A 23,321-nucleotide genomic window follows, 5' to 3' on the forward strand; every position below is an offset into this window, starting at 1 on the left:
GTTCATCTTGTGTTCATTGCATGGTCAGTAATATCATCATGTTAATTGTATCCATTTTATATTCATTTATTTTAAGGAAACCAGGAAAATGTATTAAAACACCCAAATGAATCTACCAATAAGTGCCACTGTAAGCAGAGATGGCTGTTTTCTGGAAACTGACCAAGTAGACTGATGGGCAGAGATGGGTGGCAATGCTTGATAGCTGAAGGATGAAATTATAAATGTGAGATAAGAAAAGTGGTTTCAGGATAGCAGAGTAACGGTTACAGTCTTGTAGGACGTACAGTGGTGTGGTAGAAATAGCCTCCCTGGCTGTTTTCTTTAACAAGTGAAGACTTAAGTTTCATGACTGCTGAAAAATGCTAAGTGATGTGCATATACACATATCATTGTTGGTGAGAGGGGTGCAAACTTTTGGTCCAGAATTTGGTGTGAATCTAGAGAGAGTGGCATCTCTTCTGGGATACAAGCAAGCTATACTTCCTTGTTGGATTCTGAACTGTTTATGGATACATAACATGGGGTTAAATGTATCATTGCAGAACAGCTCCTTTGAAGAGGTGGCACCTCAGGCTTTTGGACCGAAACCATCATCTTTGGGCCAAAGGCCAGCCGCCCTTTCCCACTTGCTTCTTATTTAGAGTTACCACCCTAGCTTCTGTCCACAGAGCTATAAGGTGAAGCCCATGTCTAATTTTAAATTTTATAATAACCATGTTAAAAAGGAAAAACGAACTAGTGGAATTGATATTAGGAAGATGTTTTTAAACCTTCGTGTCCAAATAATATTATGTAAGCATGTAATCAATTATAAAATATTATTAGTGAGACCAACAAGTATTTTATAGTGTCTTTGAAATCCACTGTGTCTTTTACACATACAAAACATCTCATTTGGACCCAAAAGCATTTCAAGTTTCAAAACCCACATGTGGATCATGCTACCATAAAAGCTGAACCATAAGGAAGGCTGAGTGCTGAAGAACTGATGCTTTCCAAGTGCGGCGCTGGAGAAGACTCTTGACAGTCTGTTGGACTGCAAGGAGGTCAGACCAGTCAATCCTAAGATTATCAACCCTTTATATTCACTGGAAGGACTGATGCTGAAGCTGAAGCTCTAATACTTTGGCCACCTGATAGGAAAAGCTAACTCACTTTCCCAGACCCTGATGCTGGGAAAGGTTGCAGGCCAAAGGAGAATGGAGCAGCTGAGGATGAGATGGTCAGGCACCATCACTGACTCAGTGGCCATGAACTTGAGCAAACTCCCAGAGCTAATGGAGGACAGAAGACCTGGAGTGGTGCAGTCTGTGGGGTCACAAAGAGTCAGATGTGGCTTAGCGACTGAACGAAAGCAACCACAAATTGGTCAACCCACAGTATTCAGTATTAGTTAGGACTTAAAAAAATTTTCTTTTTAGCGTTCTTGAAATATCTCATGTTAAAAAGAGAGGAAAATTTTACTAATCATTTAGGAACAGGGTATAAAGACATTAGCAAACCAAAGCACCTTCTGACAGAAACATTCATGTCTTCAGCTGTCATTCTTTGGGCAAGTTCAGTCTTACAGAAGACAGCTGAGGAGAAGAGGCATCTAAGTTGCGTAAATCATATGTCCAAACTCATCCTTATTATTCCTAGTAGAGGCCCTCAGATCCTTATTTAAATCCTATTCATTCTTAACTTACAGAGCATCTTAAAAGTAGCAAAAAGTAAAATGCTGGCAGAGAAGCAGAGGAGAAATGTACAGACATGAAAGTGTTAAAGGATAAATGGTTGCTATTAAGTGTATGTATATACGTTGAAAAACCTAGACAGTGTACTAAAAAGCAGAGATGTCACTTTGCCCACAAAGGTCTGTATGGTCGAAGCTATAGTTTTTCCAGGAGTCATTAGTTTAAGTGAGTTTGGACCATACAGAAGGCTGAACACTGAAGAATTGATGCTTTCCAATTGTGGTGTTGGAGAAGACTCGTGAGACTCCCTTGGACTGCAAGGAGATCAAATTGGTCAATCATAAAGGAAATCAACCCTGAATATTCACTGGGAGGACTGATGCTGAAGCTGAAGATCTGATACCTTGGCCACCTGATTGAAGAGCCGACTCACTGGAAAAGACCCTGACGCTGGGAAGGATTCAGGGCAGGAGGAGAAGATGGTGACAGAGGATGAGATGGTTGGATGACGTCACTGCTCAATGGACATGAGTTTGAGCAAAATGCAGCGGATAGTGAAGGACAGGAAAGCCTGGGGTGCTGCAGTCCATGGGGTCACAAGGAGTCAAACAAGGACTTAGCTACCGAACAACAACAGCACCAAATGTAAATAAGTAAATCCATAAATGTTATACCCGTGCTACATTAGGCTGTTAGAATATTGTTCCAAATGGCACAATACATTATGATGGTAAGGATACCAAATAATCAATAACAACTGTCATGTTCTGCATACTCTAAGAATGGAGGTACATCAGTAACACATTTTAAAAAAAAGCCAAGCAAAAAATTCAACAAGTTTTGTGTTAATATTAAGACATAATGGACTTCATTTCTGTTGTCCACATTATAATGAAACCCTTTGGACAAAGCGTGACTCCAAGGATGGGAATTGCAGACCCAGTACACGCTGTAAGCTCTGTGAAGGTAGGACACACACATTTCATTTAGATGCAATTTGCTACTTTTGTACCTACAGCTTCCCTGAGAGTGCAGTTGCAAGTGGACTGTCTAAGCAGAATGAAGGGTAGTCTGTTTTCGGAAAACAAAAGAGAATCCTAAATTTCTTTATGTAGAGAAAGAGTTCTTCAGGTTTTAAAGGCCTGAGTGTTCTATAAGACATCTATGCATATCCAAAACAGAGACTAAATATTAATAGTCAAGCACTGCTAGTGAATTGAAAACCAAACTTTGTTTGTTCATTAACTTTTGGCCGTGGTGGGCCTTTGTTGCTTTGTGCTGGCTCTTTTCTGCTTGTGGGGATTGGGGGCTACTCTTTGTTGCCTTGTGTAGGCTTCTCATTGCAGGGGTTCGTCTTGTTGCCTTTCTTGCTGGGCAGCATGCGAACTTCAGTTGTTGCACTACCCAGGCTCAGCAGTTGTGGCTCACGGGCTCAAGAGTGAGGGCTTAGTGGTTGTGGTGCAGGGACTTAGTTGCTTGTCGGCATGTACGATTTTCCCAGTCTGGGTATTGAACCTGTGTCCTCTGCACTGGCAAGCAGATTTCTATCCACCGTGCCACTAGGGAAATCTGAAAATTAATCTTATAAGTGTATTTCTTAGCTCAACTTCTGTTTCTCCTAGCTCAATGGAAAGTCACATTTAATAAACCCAGAAATAGAGTTTGATGAAGGAGAAATGGCCCACAGAGGATGATTTTCAAGGGATGGAAAGGAGATTATGGGATAATTTTGGTAGTGTTTTATAAATTCTTTTTAAAAATTGACAAGAGCAAGGTTAAGTTTGGCCCTCTAGTTTTCTTGATTGTGTTGAAGAAAGCTATGGCTCTAATCAGATCTTGTATAAGCCCATGAAATTCTCTAAAGGGTTGATGGGGGGATATTTTGTTAATATAGACCCTCAGTCTATGACTTAAAAAAATTTCTTCTCCATATCCTATAATGTAACACTTCACATTTTGGATATATAAACTTCACCAATATATTACCAGCATTTCATAGATTGTTTTTTCGCTTTTCCTTCTTTTGTGTGTTCTTTTCTTTGAGGGGCTGTTCAGAGTTTTCCCCTAATCCATGTCCCCACACGCCACAGCCACCAATTACCAGCGTCCCCCACCAGACTGAGAGATCAGCTACCTCTAGTGAATCTACACTGACTCGTCAATGTCCCCCAAACACCGTGGTTTACATTAGGGTTCACTCTTGGTGTTGTGCATTCTATGAGGCGGGACAAATGTACAATGACATTACCCTAATTTTGGTATTATACAGAACATTTTATTTGTCCCAGAGGAAGAAGGATCCTCTGTCTTCCACGTATTCATCTCTCAGCCCCACCACCCCCTGCTGGCAACTATGGATCTTTCCATTGTCTCCAAAATTTCGCCTATTGACGATGTCATACAGATAGAAATACATACACCACATGGCTGTATCAAATGGGCTTCCTTCACTTGGTAATAGCATTTAAGTTTCCTCCTATTGGTTTTCTGACTTCACAGCTCGTTTCTTTTTAATGTGGAATAATAGTCCATATCTGGATAGATCAGTTTATTTCTCCATTTACTTACTGGCTATCATCTTGGTCACTTCCAAATTTTGTCAAATATGATTAAATGTGCTATCGGCAGTCCATGGAGTAAAAAAAAAAAAGAAAAAAAAACAGAAACAAACTGTTCGTTTCCCTTCAAAGTTAAACATATAATCAATAGGCTTACTTCCCATGAGCATCCAAACCAGACTGAACAGGAACCCCCTTTCTTCTACTTCATGCTCTGTCCATCTTGTGTTCATTGCATGGTCGGTAATATCATCATGTAAATTTTATCCATCTTCTATTCATTTATTTTAAGGAAACCAGGAAAATGTATTAAAACACCCAAATGAATCTACTAAGTGCTGTTATAAGCAGAGATGGCTGTTTTCTGGAAACTGACCAAGTAGACTGATGGGCAGAGATGAGTGGCAATGCTTGATAGCTGAAGGATGAAATTCTAAATGTGAAATAAGAACAGTGGTTTTAGGATAGCAGAGTAATAGTTACAGTCCTGTAGGACATACAGCGGTGTGGTAGAAATAGCCTCCACGGCTGTTTTGATTAACAAGTGAAGACTTAAATTTCATGACTACTGAAAAATGCTAAGTGAAATGTACATATACACACATCATTGTTGGTGAGAGGGGTGCAAACTTTTGGTCCAGAATTTGGTATGAATTTAGAGAGAGTGGCATCTCTTGTGGGATACAAGCAAGCTATACTTCCTTGTTGGATTCTGAACTGTGTATGGATACAGTGATATAGAAATATATCTATATAGTGATATAGAAAGTGAAAGTGAAGTCGCTCAGTCGTGTCCGACTCTTTACGACCCCGTGGACTGTAGCCCACCAGGCTCCTACATCCATGGGATTCTCCAGGCAAGAATACCGGAGTGGGTTGCCATTTCCTTCTTCAGGGCATTTTCCTGACCCAGGGATCGAACCCAGGTCTCCCTCATTGCAAGCAGATGCTTTAACCTCTGAGCCACCAGGGAAGCCCAAACATGGGGTTAAATGTATCATTACAGAATGGCTCCTTTGATGAAGTTTGACCTGAGACTTTATGACTAGAACTACTATGTTGGGACCCAAGGCGAGTTACCCTTCCTAGTTGCTTTTTATCTAATGTTGATACCCTCGTTTTGTTGTTAGAACCTTAATATATACATAGAATTATATATTTAGAATTTTATAGTGAAAAATAAATTGAACCACAACTGAAATTAAAAAAAATTTTTAGTACCTATATTCAAATACAAAAAAAAAAACCCAAAATTTAAACTTATTAGTGTTTAAACCAACATGTGCAAAATTATATTATTTTCCATGTATTCAATGTAAATGTCACTGAGATCAGGAAATGTTGTATACTGTCTTCAAAAGCTTTGTGTTTTACCATTATTTCACATCTCAGTTTTCAGTAGACATACTTCAAGTGGTCAGCATCCTATTGTGAGTAGTGCTCATTTGTTCAATAAAGCAGAGTTCATTGTATGAACTGGGTATGGAACAACAGACTGGTTCCAAATAGGAAAAGGAGTATGTCAAGGCTGTATATTCTCACCCTGCTTATTTAACTTCTATGCAGAGTACATCATGAGAAACGCTGGGCTGGAAGAAGCACAAGCTGGAATCAAGATTGCTGGGAGAAATATCAATAACCTCAGATATGCAGATGACACCACCCTTATGGCAGAAAGTGAAGAGGAACTAAAAAGCCACTTGATGAAAGTGAAAGAGGAGAGTGAAAAAATTGGTTTAACGAAGCTCAACATTCAGAAAAGTTAAATCATGGCATCTGGTCCCATCACTTTATGGGAAATAGATGGGGAAACAGTGGAAACAGTATCAGACTTTACTTTTTGGGGCCCCAAAATCACTGCAGATGGTGATTGCAGCCGTGAAATTAAAAGACGCTTACTCCTTGGAAGAAAAGTTATGACCAACCTAGATAGCATATTGAAAAGCAGTGAAGAAAGCTGAGAGCCGAAGAACTGATGCTTTTGAACTGTGGTGTTGGAGAAGACTCTTGAGAGTCCCTTGGACTGCAAGGAGATCCAACCAGTCTACCCTAAAGGAGATTAGTCCTGGGTGTTCATTGGAAAGACTGATGTTGAAGCTGAAACTCCAGTACTTTGGCCACCTGATGCAGAGAGTTGACTCTTTGGAAAAGACTCTGATGGTGGGAAGGATTGGGGACAGGAGGAGAAGAGGACAACAGAGGATGAGGTGGCTGGATGGCATCACCAACTCGATGGACATGGGTTTGGGTAGACTCCGGGAGTTGGTGATGGACAGGGAAACCTGGTGTGCTGTGGTTCACGGGTTCGTGACTGAACTGAACTGAAACTCAATAAATTTATGAAATATAAATTATATTATCATATATTGTATCAATTTTGTAAGTTTTTAAAATATAAATTATTATATTATAGTTAGGATATTGTGCAAGCAAAGGACAATATTCTTTAGCTCTTAGAAGGACATTTCTGTTAGTTGTCTTAATTAGGCCTCCCATGAACTCTGAGACAAGGATTTGAGTGAACGTAGGTAATTTAGAAGTGATCCCAGGAAACATTTGTAGGAAGTGGAGAAGTGAGACCGAGAATGATATTAAATCAATAAAAAGTGTGTTAACAACACAGTTACTGTTTGGGTTACTGGCCTCCTTCCTGCAGGGTCACCCTGGGAGACAGAATTGTTCCAACTGACAGGCAAAGGCACTGGGGTGTTTATCTACCCACTCCCCATCCATCATTGTTTGAGGGCTGAATCCAGGGGTTCTGGCTTATCTTGCGTATGTCCCCATTGTGCTCCCACAGGCAGAAAAAGGCCCTTCAGCAGAGAGCTGCAGGTAAGCAGTGAGTTGCCTGAATTTTGAATGAATGTCAGAGGACATGAGCTGGGAAGTGACAGTTTCTGCTCCAGCTTCTTCTGCTCCAGGTCACACCAGCCAATGAGGGATCCCCTTAGCCTCAGGAGTCCCAGAGACTTGATGCCACCAAGACTCTCTGTTACACCACTTGTCCTGTTCACTTATATATCCCTTGCTCCTGGAACAGTTGTTGGCACACAGTAGGTGTTTAATAAATAGCCATGACTGTATGACTTCCCCTTGAGTACCTGCTTTATTCTTTCAGGCATCTCCACATAAATGGGGCACATGGCTACCAGCAGTGTTTGGTCATATCCTTATAACTCCCTCATTAGAAATGAAAGAGAGGCCTTTCCCTTTCTAACTTCAGGAAAAGAAACAAAGATTCTCAAGGAGGAAAGCAAGTTAGTCTGATGTGGGCCACGAGGTTATTTCTGTGCCAAACCCTCTGGACAAGAACATGGTATATTACGATTGGCTATATTTGATTTGAGGGCTGACTCTTGAGCTTACAGAGGTGGATAGATTGATAGAAATTGCAGTAACAAAGACATTGTTGCCATATTCAGAACTGTGGATATTCACTGGAGTATATTCAAATTCTGAATGTCATCTCTCCTATGTGCCTTGGTAGAAAAATGCTTGAGGACCAGCACTGTCTTAACTGAAACATTTTATTAATATTATCACTCTTATACCTGGGCTTTCTAGGTGGCTTGGTGGTAAAGAGTCTGCTTGCTAATGCAGGAGACTTAGGAGACAGGGGTTCAGTCCCTGGGTTGGGAAGATCTCCTGGAGAAGGAAATGGCAACCCACTCCAGTATTCTTGCCTGGAAAATCCCATGGACAGAGGAGCTTGGTGGGCTACAGTTCATGTACTTGCAAAGAGTTGGACATTACTGTAAACCTACTTTAGATTTAACATGCTTTTTTGACTTTTTGACAGGATCCTTTAGACCATTTAGTAATTTATAGATTGCACATATACAAATTTGTATCATGTGTCCCTGAAGTTTGGGAAGGAATTATCAAGTCCAACAAGATTGAATCTCTCCTTAGAAGTTGTCTCATCATCCTCACTAGCGTCAGTGTTTGCCTTCACTAACTCAGCATAATGTTTTCAGTGTTCATCCATGTTGTAGCATACATCAGGATGTCTATCTTGCCAAATAGTATTCCATTGCATGTAATATCACAATTTATTTATCCACTCACTAGTTGATGTACACATGGTTCTGCACACCCCTAGTATACTTTTTGACTTTTTTTTGAATAATGCTACTATGACTTTGTATCAGGGTTTTTGTATAGACATAGGTTTTCATGTATCTTGGGTAGAAAACTAGGAGTAGTATTCCTAGGTTATATGGTACCTTTGTGGCTGTACTATTTTACATTCCTACCAGTGTATGAGGGTTCCCGTTTCTCTATATCCTTTCTACTTGCTATTGTCTTTTTAGTTATAGTACTGAACCATTTAAGATCAGTTGTTGTTCAGTTGCTCAGTCATGTCCGGCTCTTTGTGAATCCATGGACTGCATCACACCAGGCTTCCCTGTCTTTTACCATCTCCCAGAACTTGCTCCAACTCATATCCATTGAGTTGGTCCATTTACGTCAGTAAACAATTGCAGATAGAGGCCTTATGACATCATCCCCATGTTTACAAGCTTGTGCCTGGCCTAGTGGTCATGTACCTAGAAGGCCTTCATTTGTTCAGTGAATAAAAACAAACAGACAAACATTTTCTTGTATATTGCCTTAAAACCTAACGTTTTTTACAAAGTGTATTCACAATTTCTGAGGCTTACAATAACCCTGTAGGAAGTAGGAGAAATATGGGTTTCTCATTTTAGACCTGAGAAATTTAGATAACAATCAAAACATCAAGATCTTTGGTCCCTGGCTTAATATACAGTCTTCCCCGTATAATTCAACACTGGTTCTCAATATCTCTACTAAAAAGCATATTAGTTGATGTTCAGAAAAAATGCTAAGTTTCAAAAGATCTTAATTTTAAAAAAGACAAGAGAATGGACTGAGTGTACTCAGCAGTTTGGAGATCGCTAATTATGATCCTGAGATGGTAATGGGGACTGGAGACAACAGTCTGGGGCAGTCTGACAAGGGAAGTCACTAAACGTCCATCTTCAGCAAGAAATTTCTTCATCTTTGAAGTAGAACTAGGGCTGGAAAATGTAGGCAATGTCAAAGAGACCATCAAAGAGAACTGTAAATCAGATGTGAGGACTGACTATAAAGGTTGTAGATTGTGTTATCTGAGAAAGAACTAGCATCAGAAAGCAGGTAATTGAAAAGTTACATATTTCAGCTCTCATTGTCTTCCTTTTTGTAACAGAAAATTTCAAACAAACATGAAATATCAAGAAAATAGTATAGTAAACCCCTATCATGTCCATTAATTTAAAATTATCAACATTTTGCCATTCTTATACATTTGACTTAAAAAGTATTTGAATACATTAAGGCCTTCCTCAAAAGCCATTTTCCTTCCAGCTTTATTGAGGTATAATTGAGAGTCAAAAATTGTATATAGTTAAGTTGTAGTCTGATGACTAGATACATGTGTACACTGTGAAATGTAATACTTCACACTTTATCCATTTTCCCTTTTTTTATTTTTTATGTTGGGAACACTTAAGATGTACTCTCTTAGAAGATTAAAAGCATGCAGTACTGTATTGTTAACTCCTGTACATCAGTTCTGTAGCACATACTCATTTTTGAATGGCTGAAGCTAAAAGCCATTATTAATAACAATGTTTTAGCCAAGGGCGATGGGCAATTGTCAAAGAATAATAAAGTGATCTTGTTATAAGCACCACAAACTTTGATCTTTCTTCATTTATGATGAAAGGGAAGGGGAGCTGCTGAGCTAGTAAGACAGCCACACAAACAACTAAAGATTTGAGTGAGAGCCCAAGATCTTATTCTTTCAGTTATGAAGTCACTCATTCAAACAGCATATTCTAGACACTTTTCACACACACTGTCCATCCTCCAGTGAGACAGACCATGCTGGAATCTCACTTGAGTCTAAATTAGGATTCATCATTCACTTATTTGAAGACCTTGGACAAGTGCTGTCCTCATTTTTCTTATCTGTAAAGTAGCGATGATACTACTTTCTTGAATAGGGCATTGTTAGAGTTAAAATGAGGTAAGGCCCCCAGAAAAGCATACGACCTGTGCCCTAGAACATATGTCACTCTTATTCTGCCAGGCCCTGAGCTCATGATGAAAGAAATCATAAGGCAGCCTCTCTCTCCCCATGTTCTCCTTTCCCAATCCAAGAGGGCAGCAAAAACTCACAGAAATCCCCCACACAATACAAGATGTGAGATGCCAAAAGCCTTTCCCAATAACTGCATGGATTTGTCTTCCAAAATCATTTGAGCTTTTCTAACCTTCTGTTACCTTTCCTTAGGTGTTTGTAGCTGAGAGAGTTAGTTCCTAGGCAGGTTGATAGGGAGTCTAGGGGTCCCCAAGGGGAGAGGGGTCTGGAATGCTCAAGGAGGAAGAAAGGACAAACTTTTTTTCTTTCTCCAAATTCCTTAGGATTATGTAACAATAATGTATTCTGCCTAAGGACAGTCTTTGGATTAAACCTTCTGTTATCTTAAACTGTAAATTATGGGAGTAGACCTGGTCTTTACAAGGATGTATCCTGCCTGAGGACAGTGTTATCTTAAAATGTAAATTATGGGAGTAGGTCTGATGAGGTCTTTACAACCTCCAGCCATTCTTTGGATTCATTGGAGAGTATATAAGTTCATTGCTAACACTAGCAAGTAGATACTCTTTCTGCCCCCTTATGATGCCTGTGTCAGAAGCTTTCTCTATTTTGTTTATACTTTATTAAAACTTTATTACACAAAAGCTCTGAGCGATCAAGCCTCGTCTCTGGCCTCAGATTGAATTCTTCTCCTCCGGGGGCCAAGAATCTGGGTGTCTTCGCATGATTCAACAACCTTTCATAGCTCAACAAACAAACTGTGTTAAACCATGCTGTTGTTTGAGGTCAAATGCTTGGCCATGAATTGTGTATAACCCAAGTTACTAAGTTGGAGGCAAAGTGAGGCCAAACAAACCAAAACATAGGAGTTCAGAGCAGACAGAGACTTACTGTAAGGGCCAAAGCAAGGAGTACAGGCAGTTCATGCTCAAGAGAGCTGAACTTTCTGATGGATTTCAGGGGAGGCTCTTTAAAAGCACAGTGAGGGAGAGAGTCCAGGGTGTGTGATCAGCTACTGCTCTATTCTTTAATTGGTTGGTAACAAAGCTAGTGTCACAGGGTTTAGCATCATCAATCCTTAGGCTCCTGCTGGTCAGGGTTTTTGCAGTTAACTGCATCTGGTGGAGTTTTTAGCAAAACAACTCAAGATATGCATCAGACACTGTTACTAGGTTCTTCAGGGAGGAGCTATAGACTGTTACATGGCTGATCTACTGTTTAAATATTTTTTGACAATATGTTCACATTCTTTTAATCATTAATCCTGAGTTGGCCTTTTGTGACTCAGGGAAGGCCTAGGAGAGTAAAGCTTTTCTACAACAAGAGACAGGCAGAGGAAAAGGGCGTGGGGAGGCGCACATACCCTGGGAAAGGTGCTGCTCCACTACAGTTCTCCCACAGTGCCCTTTTTTGGTACTGATGAGGGCAGCTTGCCCAGAGGTCGGGCTGCTATCTCCTTTTACCAGCTGCAGCAGCGTGGGGGTGGGGGGGGGCGGTGGGGGGCGGCACGGGGGGTTGGGGGGAGGTGCGCCGTGGTGGGGTGGTGGGTGGGTGGCGAAGTCTATGCTCCCTCTGCACCTCCTCGGTGGGTGCCTGAGTTCACAGCAAGCACTTTGCTAGAGTCTGAAGTCAGGTGAGTAGGTTGGGGCGTCTGGGAGGACCCAGTGTGGCGGGTAATTCACTTATCCACCTCAATCAGCTGCCCTCATGGCCTTGCCTTCCACCTGCGTGGCTCCTTGCAGTGTCCTCCCTAACCTGGGGGTGGTGGTTGCGGGGCGCTCCCATCGCTCCCACCCCCGGGCACTCCTCAGCTGTGGCAGAGGCGCTTAGCGGGCGACCTGGAAGAGGGGGAGCCGACAGGCAGCTGGCACTCCAGTCCCAGAGACGCAGGTGGTTCTCAGTGTCGAAGGTCTCTGTCGGGCCCTACAGGAACAGGGGCAGCGATTGCAAGGACGGCCACGATCCTCACCCACACCCTCGGCCAGCAAGATGTTGCAGGTGTTCCCGGAGAGGAAGCCCAACCCGCTGCAGGACGCGAACCTCTGCTCACGCCTGGTATTCTGGTGAGCGCCCTGCCTGAGCTGAGACGCGCTGCCGAACTTAATGCCGCAGGCACTTTTCCCGAACTTAATGCCGCAGGCACTTTTCCCGGGACCAAGGGGTCGGGATGAGGGAGCGATTTCCGCTGGCTCTCCTACTGCCCGGTTTCTTGCTTTTGGTGGAGCCTTCCCACACCGGCGGGGTGATTTCTGCCTGCGCCTGGGTGCCCGCGGCGGGCGAGAACCTGACGGAGGTGGGGAGGGTGCCAGGGACCTGGTGACTGGGGCGCATCTCTTTCCACTCGAAGGCCCGCTAGCCTAGAGAGCGGGAGCGGGAGGCTGGGACGCTGCCCTGGGAGAGTCATCGCCCAACTGGAGAAGGACTGGATCCCCACACTCCATCCTTAGCCGGCTTCCCCAGTTACAGCTCCGGAGTTCGCAGTTCTGAACTAAAGTTGCACTCGTTTACCCTCCTTCCTTTATCTAATTAGTGCCCTGGACTGTTGTCACCTTCCAATAATGTCCCCACCTTTTCCCATATTCCTTAGGTGACAGCTGAGTTCCAACTTCACCTGGCCCCTTCGTCCCTGTGTCTATGACCATGTCTCCCTCTCTCCCTGTCTTCCAGTACACCTGTTACTGTACATCCTTGTATTTGGTTTGGGCAATTTTCATGTGGGTGAATAACAGTTATTTTGTATTTAACGAATGGGAACAGTATTCTTGAACACGTTTTGCTTTTGCCTGGGACACACGGCCACGACAGAAGAATGTATTTGACCAGCCCCTTTTCTTAATTTGGAGTAGAAAATGGCAACCCACTCCAGTGTTCTTGCCTGGAGAATCCCATGGACAGGGGAGCCTGTAAGGCTACAGTCCACGGGGTCGCAAAGAGTCTGACACTACTGAGCGACTGAGCATTTCCTTAATTGCTAGTATTTCTGCTTCCTCCTTTGAGGACAACCCTGGGGATGGGGTCCCCGAAGCCTGTGGGGTCTTATTTCTAGCCTTTAGAGAAGTGGTACATGGTCTTGAAGCAGGTGGTCTTGCTACCTAGTTAGACCTCCTTCTCCTTGCCCCAGGACAGGCCAGTAAATTGGGAGAGGGGTTGTTTGGGCAAGGGTTGTTTGGGCACTCTATTTGGAAAGTTAGAAGTCTGAGTAGACTGAAAATTAATGTCCTAGGAAACCATCTTACCAAGGTCTGGACACTAGTCTCTTTTATAGAACAAAAGGGAGGGAAGTGAGGAGGTAAAGTAGAAAGGCCATTTGTTGTTGTTGAGTTGCTAAATCATGGCTGACTCTTTTGTGACACCATGGACTGTAGCCCGCCAGGCTCCTCTGTCCATGTGATTTCCCAGGCAAGAATACTGGTGAGGGTTGCCATTTCCTTCTCCACAGGATCTTCCCTACCCAGGGATCAAACCCACACCTTCTGCATTGGCAGGTGTTTTCTTTATCACTGAGCCTCCTGGGAAACCTCAAAGGTCCTAAGTCATTGCAAATATCTCCTGGTCCCCTCTGAGTGTGTTAATATCTTTTGTCCTGCAGCCATTCATAGATGGTCTGGGTCAGGATGTTTCCTGTAAGCTAAACAAAGGTATTTTAGTTTAACATTAAGACTTGAGGGGCCATTATGTATAGTTTGAGCTATAGACATCCCTTTCCTGATTAACTTGTAGCAAAATCAATAGAATACAAAGGTTAAAATAAAAGTAACAGGTTTAACATGGAATCCAATTTTTTCTTCACTATTATAGGCCTTCCCTGGAGTCCTTTGTTCTTGAAAGCACTGAAGGTCCTTGAGCTGGGAGGAAACACAGATGAAAAAGGGCTCAGAGGTGAAACTCTTCTCCCACTCTCTTAGGCCATGCTGTGGGGCCTGCTGGGATTTTAGTTCCCCAACCAGGGATTGAACCCACACTCCGTGCAGTGGAAGTTCAGACTCTTAACCATTGACCCACCAGGGAAGTCCCTGAAACTTCAGTTTTCCATGTAGTAGCTGAGACTATTAACTAGGTGGGTCTCAGCCTTTGGGCTTTGATCACACTTGGGTGATTATTAGATTTTTTGTGCTGAGAACCCAATCTTTTCATCTTTCCTACATATTCTGATATTTCCTTTTTATGGGACCACCTAGGGGACCCCAGGGGATGGGAGTTCCTATGCTTTTTTCCACTGTGGTGTTCAGTTTGTGTAGCTGCCTCTCTGGGTCCTTTGGTGGCCCTTAAGGAAAGAGGGGCATAGAAGGAGGAATATGAATACTGGTACCTTAAATGGTAACAAAGTTGGCAACTGTCTCCTTAACTTCAAGCAGTTCTACAGCCAAAATTTTGGCTTTCTCTGCCTACTGATGCCAAATAAAAAATATATGGAGACAGAGTTTGGAGGGAATAGAAAGATGGCTTTAAAAATCAGCCAGCAGAGGGGAGAACACAGCAGGCTAAGGCCTCAAGAGCCATATACCCCCACCCCGGGGAACCAAGAGACTTTATATAGCCTGGCTCTTGTGGCCTTAGACTAAATGATAAAGTTCAGAGTAATGATGTTTTTGGGCTTCCAAGGTGGCGCAGTAGTAAGGAATCCGCCTGCTAATGCAGGAGATGCAAGACAGGTGGGTTTGATCCCTGGGTCAGGAAGATCCCCTAGAGTAGGAAATGGAAACCCACTCCCCATTCCTGCCTGGAAAACTCCATGAATAGAGGAGCCTGATGGGCCATAGTCCATGGTTTGCAAAGAGTTGGACATGACTGAACAGACACAGCACAATGAAGTTTTTGCATTTTTTTTCTTCCTGCATTATTTCAAAACAGTCACAGCTGGCATCAGGCAGCCTGGTAATTGGGGTCCACTTGTCTCTGGATTTTTGGTCTGCAGTCTTCTTTCTGAAATGCAAAAAAACTGTAAAGGGTAGTTTTCTGTAAGAGAGGTCAGGGAGAGCAAATACCAAGTGCAGGGTGTAATTTACCTAGTATTAGGGGGTAATAGGTTAGCTTCTGGTTACACTACAGGTTAGTAACCGTTAAAGTAAAACTAGAAGTGATTAATTCTTTCAGTCGTGTCCATGTTTCTTCCCTGGGCTGTTCACTGTTCTTACTTCCCTTGCTTTCAGGAGAGGAGAAACTTCATTTCTATTTTTGCTGCAATAGCAGGGCAAGGAACTCTCCAAGCATGTTCTGTTTGTGAGTTTCAAAGTGTATGTGCTTGGAAATGGGAAGGTGAAGACTTCTAATTTTGGACTAGGAAACTGTGACCCTGAGAGACCTCTTTAAATTGTTTGATATTTGATAGTAATAACACTGCTGCTGCTGCTGCTGCTAAGTCACTTCAGTCGTGTCCAACTCTGTGCACCCCATAGACAGCAGCCTACCAGGCTCCCCCATCCCTGGGATTCTCCAGGCAAGAACACTGGAGTGAGTTGCCATTTCCTTCTCCAATGCATGAAAGTGAAAAGTGAAAGTGAAGTTGCCCAGTCATGTCTGACTCTTAGTGACCCCATGGACTGCAGCCTATCAGGCTCCTCCATCCATGGGATTTTCCAGGCAAGAGTACTGGAGTGGGTTGACATTGCCTTCTCCAGTAATAACACTAGCTGTGGATAATTAAGTATGGATGATCAAAGCTCTGTTCTATCTTATAATCCCCCTAGTGGGTATTTTTTGCAAAGCTGGAAACTCTTCAGTTTCCATTAATAAAAGCAGTTTGTATTTCTCCCTGTACCTTTGAAATGGGAATCTGAGTTCTTGTTCATGAAGCCCAAGAATGAACATCACTAACATGCAAACACTCATGGTAGCAAACAAGCAGGATTTATTTTAAGGTAAAGAGAAGTACAAAGCCCCAGCATTGACACCAAGAGTGGGTGAAGTGACCAAAAAGGTGAGAATTATAGCAGTTTATGTCTTTATTAGTATTGATCTGTTCCTTTTTGGCTGGCTCATGTCCCTGACATATGTAATCTCTGACCAATCACTTTGAAGGGAACTATGTACACTTTGTCATCTTTATGTTTTTTTTTTTTGATCCCCAGTTTTTCAGTTTTTTTAGACATTGAGTCGCCATTCCTGTGATTCTTTCTCATGACCCCAGGCCACTGTTTAAGAACCAGATGTATGGGTTAAGAGTTAATGGTCCATCTGGTATTTTTCTTCTTGATAAATTGGACAGCATTAATGATTGTCCTGTCTTGGGTCTGGATATTTTATGACCAACCAGACTGAGGTGGCATTCTTTTGGATGCCTGGAAACTGGAACAACAAGTATAGCTTTAGGTTAATGGGTTGAGATGTTTATTTGGGAGGGTTGCAATTAAAAAAAGGAACCAAGGTCTCAGATCTACACTAACTGCCTAGCAACTTCTACCTCACCTTGAGAGGTAAATAATCTACTTGGGCTCTCAAGGAGAAACAATAGACAAAGGCCTTAAAAATTTTTTTTTTAGCAAGTTATTTATATTTCTTTATTTATTTGGCTGTTCTGGGTCTTTGTTGCGGCATATGGGGTCTTTGTTGCTGCATGTGAGCTTTCTTTAATTGCAGTGGGCAGGGGATGTTTTGAGCTTTGGTGCATGGGCTTCTCATGGTGGTGGCTTCTTCTGTTGTGGAACACAGGTTCTAGGGCCTGCGAGTTGTTGTAGCAGGCAGGCTTAGTAGCTGTGATGCTCAGGCTTAGTTGCCTCACAGCATGTGGGATTTTAGTTCCTGGACTAGGGATCAAACTCCTGTTTCCTGAACTGGCAGGCAGATTCTTAACACTGGGCCACCAGGGAGGTTTTTTTTTTTTTTTTAAATTTTATTTTATTTTTTAACTTTACAATATTTTATTGGTTTTGCCATATATCAACATGAATCCGCCACAGGTATACGTGTGTTCCCCATCCTGAACCCTCCTCCTTCCTTCCTCCCTGTACCATCCCTCTGGGTCAGTCCAGTGCACCAGCCCCAAGCTTTCAGTATTGTGCATCGAACCTGGACTGGCGACTCATTTCATATATGATATACATGTTTAACTGCCATTCTCCCAAATCATCCCACCCTCTCCCTCTTCCAAGAGTCCAAAAGACTGCTCTATACATCTGTCTATTTTGTTGTCTCATATACAGGGTTGTCGTTACCATCTTTCTAAATTCCATATATATGCGTTAGTATACTGTATTGGTGTTTTTCTTTCTGGCTTACTTCACTCTGTATAATAGGTTCCAGTTTCATCCACCTCATTAGAACTGATTCAAATGTATTCTTTTTAATGGCTGAGTAATACTCCATTGTGTATATGTACCAAAGCTTTCTTATCCATTCATCTGCTGATGGACATCTAGGTTGCTTCCATGTCCTGGCTATTAAAACAGTGCTGTGATGAACATTGGGGTACACGTGTCTCTTTCAATTCTGGTTTCCTCAGTGTGTATGCCCAGCAGTGGGATTGCTGGGTCATAAGGCAGTTCTATTTCCATTTTTTTAAGGAATCTCCACACTGTTCTCCATAGTGGCTGTACTAGTTTGCATTCCCACCAACAGTGTAAGAGGGTTCCCTTTTCTCCACACCCTCTCCAGTATTTATTGCTTGTAGACTTTTGGATCACAGCCATTCTGACTGGCATGAAACGGTACCTCATAGTGGTTTTGATTTGCATTTCTCTGATAATGAGTGATGTTGAGCATCTTTTCGTGTGTTTGTTAGCCATCTATATGTCTTCTTTGGAGAAATATCTATTTAGTTCTTTGGCCCATTTTTGGATTGGGTCATTTATTTTTCTGGAATTGAGCTGCAGGAGTTGCTTGTGTATTTTTGAGATTAGTTGTTTGTCAGTTGCTTCATTTGCTATTATTTTCTCCCATTCTGAAGGCTGTCTTTTCACCTTGCTTATAGTTTCCTTTGTTGTGCAGAAGCTTTTAAGTTTAATTAGGTCCCATTTGTTTATTTTTGCTTTTATTCCCAATATTCTGGGAGGTGGGTCATAGAGGATCCTGCTGTGATGCATGTCAGAAAGTGTTTTGCCTGTGTTCTCCTCTAGGAGTTGTATAGTTTCTGGTCTTACGTTTAGATCTTTAATCCATTTTGAGTTTATTTTTGTGTATGGTGTTAGAAAGTGTTCTAGTTTCATTCTTTTACAAGTGGTTGACCAGTTTTCCAAGCACCACTTTTTAAAGAGATTGTCTTTAATCCATTGTATGTTCTTGCCTCCTTTGTCAAAGATAAGGTGTCTATAGATTTATCTCTTGGCTTTCTATTTTGTTCCATTGATCTATATTTCTGTCTTTGTGCCAGTACCATACTGTCTTGATAACTGTGGCTTTGTAGTAGAGCCTGAAGTCAGGCAGGTTGATTCCTCCAGTTCCAGTCTTCTTTCTCAAGATTGCTTTGGCTATTTGAGGTTTTTTGTATCTCCATACAAATTGTGAAATTATTTGTTCTAGCTCTGTGAAGAATACCGTTGGTAGCTTGATAGGGATTCCATTGATCTATAAATTGCTTTGGGTAGTATACTCGTTTTCACTATATTGATTCTTCCAATCCATGAACATGGTATATTTCTCTATCTATTAATGTCCTCTTTGATTTCTTTCACCATAGTTTTCTATATATAGGTCTTTAGTTTCTTTAGGTAGATATATTCCTAAGTATTTTATTCTTTCCGTTGCAATGGTGAATGGAATTGTTTCCTTAATTTGTCTTTCTATTTTCTCATCATTAGTGTATAGGAATGCAAGGGATTTCTGTGTGTTGATTTTATATCCTGCAACTTTACTATATTCATTGATTAGTTCTAGTAATTTTCTGGTGGAGTCTTTAGGGTTTTCTATGTAGAGGATCATGTCATCTGCAAACAGTGAGAGTTTTACTTCTTCTTTTCCAATTTGGATTCTTTTTATTTCTTTTTCTGCTCTGATTGCTGTGGCCAAAAATTCCAAAACTATGTTGAATAGTAATGGTGAAAGTGGGCACCCTCGTCTTGTTCCTGACTTTAGGGGAAATGCTTTCAATTTTTCACCACTGAGGATAATGTTTGCTGTGGGTTTGTCATATATAGCTTTTATTATGTTGAGGTATGTTCCTTCTATTCCTGCTTTCTGGAGAGTTTTTATCATAAATGGATGTTGAAGTTTGTCAAAGGCTTTCTCTGCATCTATTGATATAATCATATGGCTTTTATTTTTCAATTTGTTAATGTGGTGTATTACATTGATTGATTTGTGGATATTGAAGAATCCTTGTATCCCTGGGATAAAGCCCACTTGGTCATGGTGTATGATCTTGTTAATGTGTTGTTGGATTCTGATTACTAGAATTTTGTTAAGGATTTTTGCATCTATGTTCATCAGTGATATTGGCCTGTCATTTTCTTTTTTTGTGGCATCTTTGTCAGGTTTTGGTATTAAGGTGATGGTGGCCTCATAGAATGAGTTTGGAAGTTTACCTTCCTCTGCAATTTTCTGGAAGAGTTTGAGTAGGATAGGTATTAGCTCTTCTCTAAATTTTTGGTAGAATTCAGCTGTGAAGCCGGCTGGACCTGGGCCTTTGTTTGCTGGAAGATTTCTGATTACAGTTTCAGTTTCTGTGCTTGTGATGGGTCTGTTAAGATTTTCTATTTCTTCCTGGTCCAGTTCTGGAAAGTTGTATTTTTCTAAGAATTTGTCCATTTCTTCCACGTTGTTCATTTTATTGGCATATAGTTGCTGATAGTAGTCTCTTATGATCCTTTGTATTTCTGTGTTGTCTGTGATATCTCCATTTTCACTTCTAAGTTTATTGATTTGATTTTTCTCCCTTTGTTTCTTGATGAGTCTGGCTAATGGTTTGTCAGTTTTATTTATCCTTTCAAAGAACCAGCTTTTGGCTTTGTTGATTTTTGCTATGGCCTCCTTTGTTTCTTTTGCATTTATTTCTGCCCTAATTTTTAAGATTTCTTTCCTTCTACTAACCCTGGGGTTTTTCATTTCTTCATTTTCTAGTTGCTTTAGGTGTAGATTTAGGTTATTTATTTGACTTTTTTCTTATTTCTTGTGGTATGCCTGTATTGCTGTGAACTTTCCCCTTAGGACTGCCTTTACAGTGTCCCACAGGTTTTCGGTTGTTGGGTTTTCATTTTCATTTGTTTCTATGCAAATTTTGATTTCTTTTTTGATTTCTTCTGTGATTTGTTGGTTATTCAGCAGCGTGTTGTTCAGCCTCCATATGTTGGAATTTTTAATAGTTTTTCTCCTGTACTTGAGATCTAATCTTTTCTAATTAATCTTTTCTAAAATCTAATCTTTTCTGAGATCTAATCTTTTCTAATCAATCTAATCTAATTGTGGTCAGAAAAGATGCTTGGAATGATTTCAGTTTTTCTGAATTTACCAAGGCTAGATTTAAGGCCCAGGAAGTGATCTATCCTGGAGAAGGTTCCGTGTGCACTTGAGAAAACGGTGAAATTCATTGTTTTGGGATGAAATGTCCTATAGAATATCAATTAGGTCTAACTGGTCTATTGTATCATTTAAAGTTTGTGTTTCCTTGTTAATTTTCTGTTTAGTTGATCTATCCATAGGTGTGAGTGGGGTATCAAAGTCTCCCACTATTATTGTGTTATTGTTAATTTCCCCTTTCATACGTGTTAGCATTTGTCTTACATACTGTGGTGCTCCTATGTTGGGTGCATATATATTTGTAATTGTTATATCTTCTTCTTGGATTGATCCTTTGATCATTATGTAGTGACCTTCTTGGTCTCTTTTCACAGCCTTTGTTTGAAAGTCTATTTTATCTGATATGAATATTGCTACTCCTGCTTCCTTTTGGTCTCTATTTGCATGGAAAATCTTTTTCCAGCCTTTCAGTTTCAGTGTGTCTGTGTCCCCTGTTTTGAGGTGGGTCTCTTGTAGACAACATATATAGGGGTCTTGTTTTTGTATCCATTCAGCTAGTCTTTGTCTTTTGGTTGGGCATTCAATCAATTTAGATTTAAGGTAATTATTGAGAAGTATGATCCCGTTGCCATTTGCTTTATTGTTTTGGGTTCGAGTTTATACACCCCTTTGTGTTTCCTGTCTAGAGAATATCCTTTAGTATTTGTTGGAGAGCTGGTTTGGTGGTGCTGAATCTCTCAGCTTTTGCTTGTCTGTAAAGCTTTTGATTTCTCCTTCATATTTGAATGAGATCCTTGCTGGGTACAGTAATCTGGGCTGTAGGTTATTTTCTTTCATCAGTTTAAATATGTCTTGTCATTCCCTCCTGGCTTGAAGAGTTTCCATTGAAAGATCAGCTGATATCCTTATGGGAATTCCCTTGTGTGATATTTGTTGTTTTTCCCTTGCTGCTTTTAATAGTTGTTCTTTGTGTTTGATCTTTGTTAACTTGATTAATATGTGTCTTGGGGTGTTTTGCCTTGGGTTTATCCTGTTTCGGACTCTCTGGGTTTCTTGGACTTGGATGGTTATTTCCTTCCCCATTTTCAGGAAGTTTTCAACTATTATCTCCTCAAGTATTTTCTCATGGTCTTTCTTTTTGTCTTCTTGTTCTGGGACTCCTATGATTCGAATGGTGTAGCGTTGTAATATTGTCCTGGAGGTCTCTGAGATTGTCCTCATTTCTTTTAATTCGTTTTTCTTTTATCCTCTCTGATTCATTTATTTCTATCATTCTATCTTCTAATTCACTAATCCTATCTTCTGCCTCTGTTATTCTACTATTTGATTTGTTGCCTTCAGAGTGTTTTTGATCTCATTTATCACATTATTCATTATATATTGACTCTTTTTTATTTCCTCTAGGTCCTTTTTAAACCTTTCTTGCATCTTCTCAATCCTTGTCTCCAGCCTATTTATCTGTGATTCCATTTTGATTTCAAGATTTTGGATCATTTTCACTATCATTATTCAGAATTCTTTATCAGGTAGATTCCCTATCTCTTTCTCTTTTGTTTGGTTTGGTGGGCATTTATCCTGTTCCTTTACCTGCTAGGTATTCCTCTGTGTCTTCATCTTGTTTATATTGCTGAGTTTCGGTTGTCCTTTCTGTATTCTGGCAGTTTGTGGAGTTCTCTATTGTGGAGTTTCCTCACTGTGGGTGGGTTTGTACATGTGGCTTGTCAAGGTTTCTTGGTTAGGGAAGCTTGTGTCGGTGTTCTGGTGGGTGGAGCTGGATTTCTTCTCTCTGGAGTGCAATGAAGTGTCCAGTAATGAGTTATGAGATGTCTATGGTTTTGTAGTAACTTTGGGCAGCTTGTATATTGGAGCTCAGGGCTGTGTTCCTGTGTTGCTGGAGATTTGCATGGTATGTCTTGCTCTGGAACTTGTTGGCCCTTGTGTGGTGCTTGGTTTCAGTGTAGGTATGGAGGCGTTTGATGAGCTCCTATCAATTAATGGTCCCTGGAGTCAGTAGTTCCCTGGAGTCAGGGTTTGGATTTAAGCCTCCTGCTTCAGGTTTTCAGTCTTATTTTTACGGTGGTGTCAAAACTTCTTGTATACAGCACCATTGATAAAACATCTAGGTTAAAGATGAAAAGTTTCTCCACAGTGAGGGACACCCAGAGATGTTCACAGAGTTACATGGAGGAGAGAGGAGAGAGGAGGGAGTTAGAAGTGACCCGAATGAGCTGAGGTGGAATCAATAGAGGAGAGAGCAGGCTAGCCATTAATCACTTCCTTTGTGCACTCCACAACTGGACCGCTCAGAGATGTTCACGGAGTTATACAGAGAAGAGAAGAAGGAGGAAGGAGACAGAGGTGGCCAGGAAGATAAAAGGGGGGAATGAAAAGGAGAGAGACGGATCCAGCCAGTAATCAGTTCCCTAAGTGTTCTCCACCATCTGGAACACACAGAAATTCTCAGAGTTGGGTAGAGTAGAGAGGGGTTAGGGAGGAGACATAGGCGACCTGATGGAGAAAAAGGAGAGTCCAAAGGAGGAGAAAGCAGTCAAGCCAGTAATCTCATTACCACATAAAAGTGGATACTGA

At 41.2% G+C, this 23,321-nt stretch overlaps 2 protein-coding genes across 2 annotated transcripts in view; both read left to right on the top strand.

The window, feature by feature from the left end:
• LOC147361868 (ATP-binding cassette sub-family C member 4-like) overlaps positions 1–6,591 on the top strand; it is a 76,837-nt gene extending 70,246 nt beyond the window's left edge. The window contains 1 exon segment of the mRNA XM_086328625.1: positions 5,804–6,591. Coding sequence (XP_086184751.1) covers positions 5,804–6,003 — 200 coding nt within the window. The 3' untranslated portion in view covers positions 6,004–6,591.
• Positions 6,592–12,281: 5,690 nt separating this feature from the next.
• Positions 12,282–23,321, top strand: part of LOC147361869 (ATP-binding cassette sub-family C member 4-like) — a 368,491-nt gene continuing 357,451 nt past the window's right edge. The window contains exon 1 of the mRNA XM_086328626.1: positions 12,282–12,409. Within this exon, the coding sequence (XP_086184752.1) occupies positions 12,336–12,409 (74 nt within the window). The 5' untranslated portion in view covers positions 12,282–12,335. The remainder of the gene's footprint in view (positions 12,410–23,321) is intronic.

Source organism: Bos grunniens, chromosome 12, assembly GCF_055505025.1.
Source record: "Bos grunniens cultivar Pamir isolate PY7600 chromosome 12, Bosgru_T2T1.0, whole genome shotgun sequence".
Classification (NCBI taxonomy): Eukaryota; Metazoa; Chordata; class Mammalia; order Artiodactyla; family Bovidae; genus Bos; species Bos grunniens.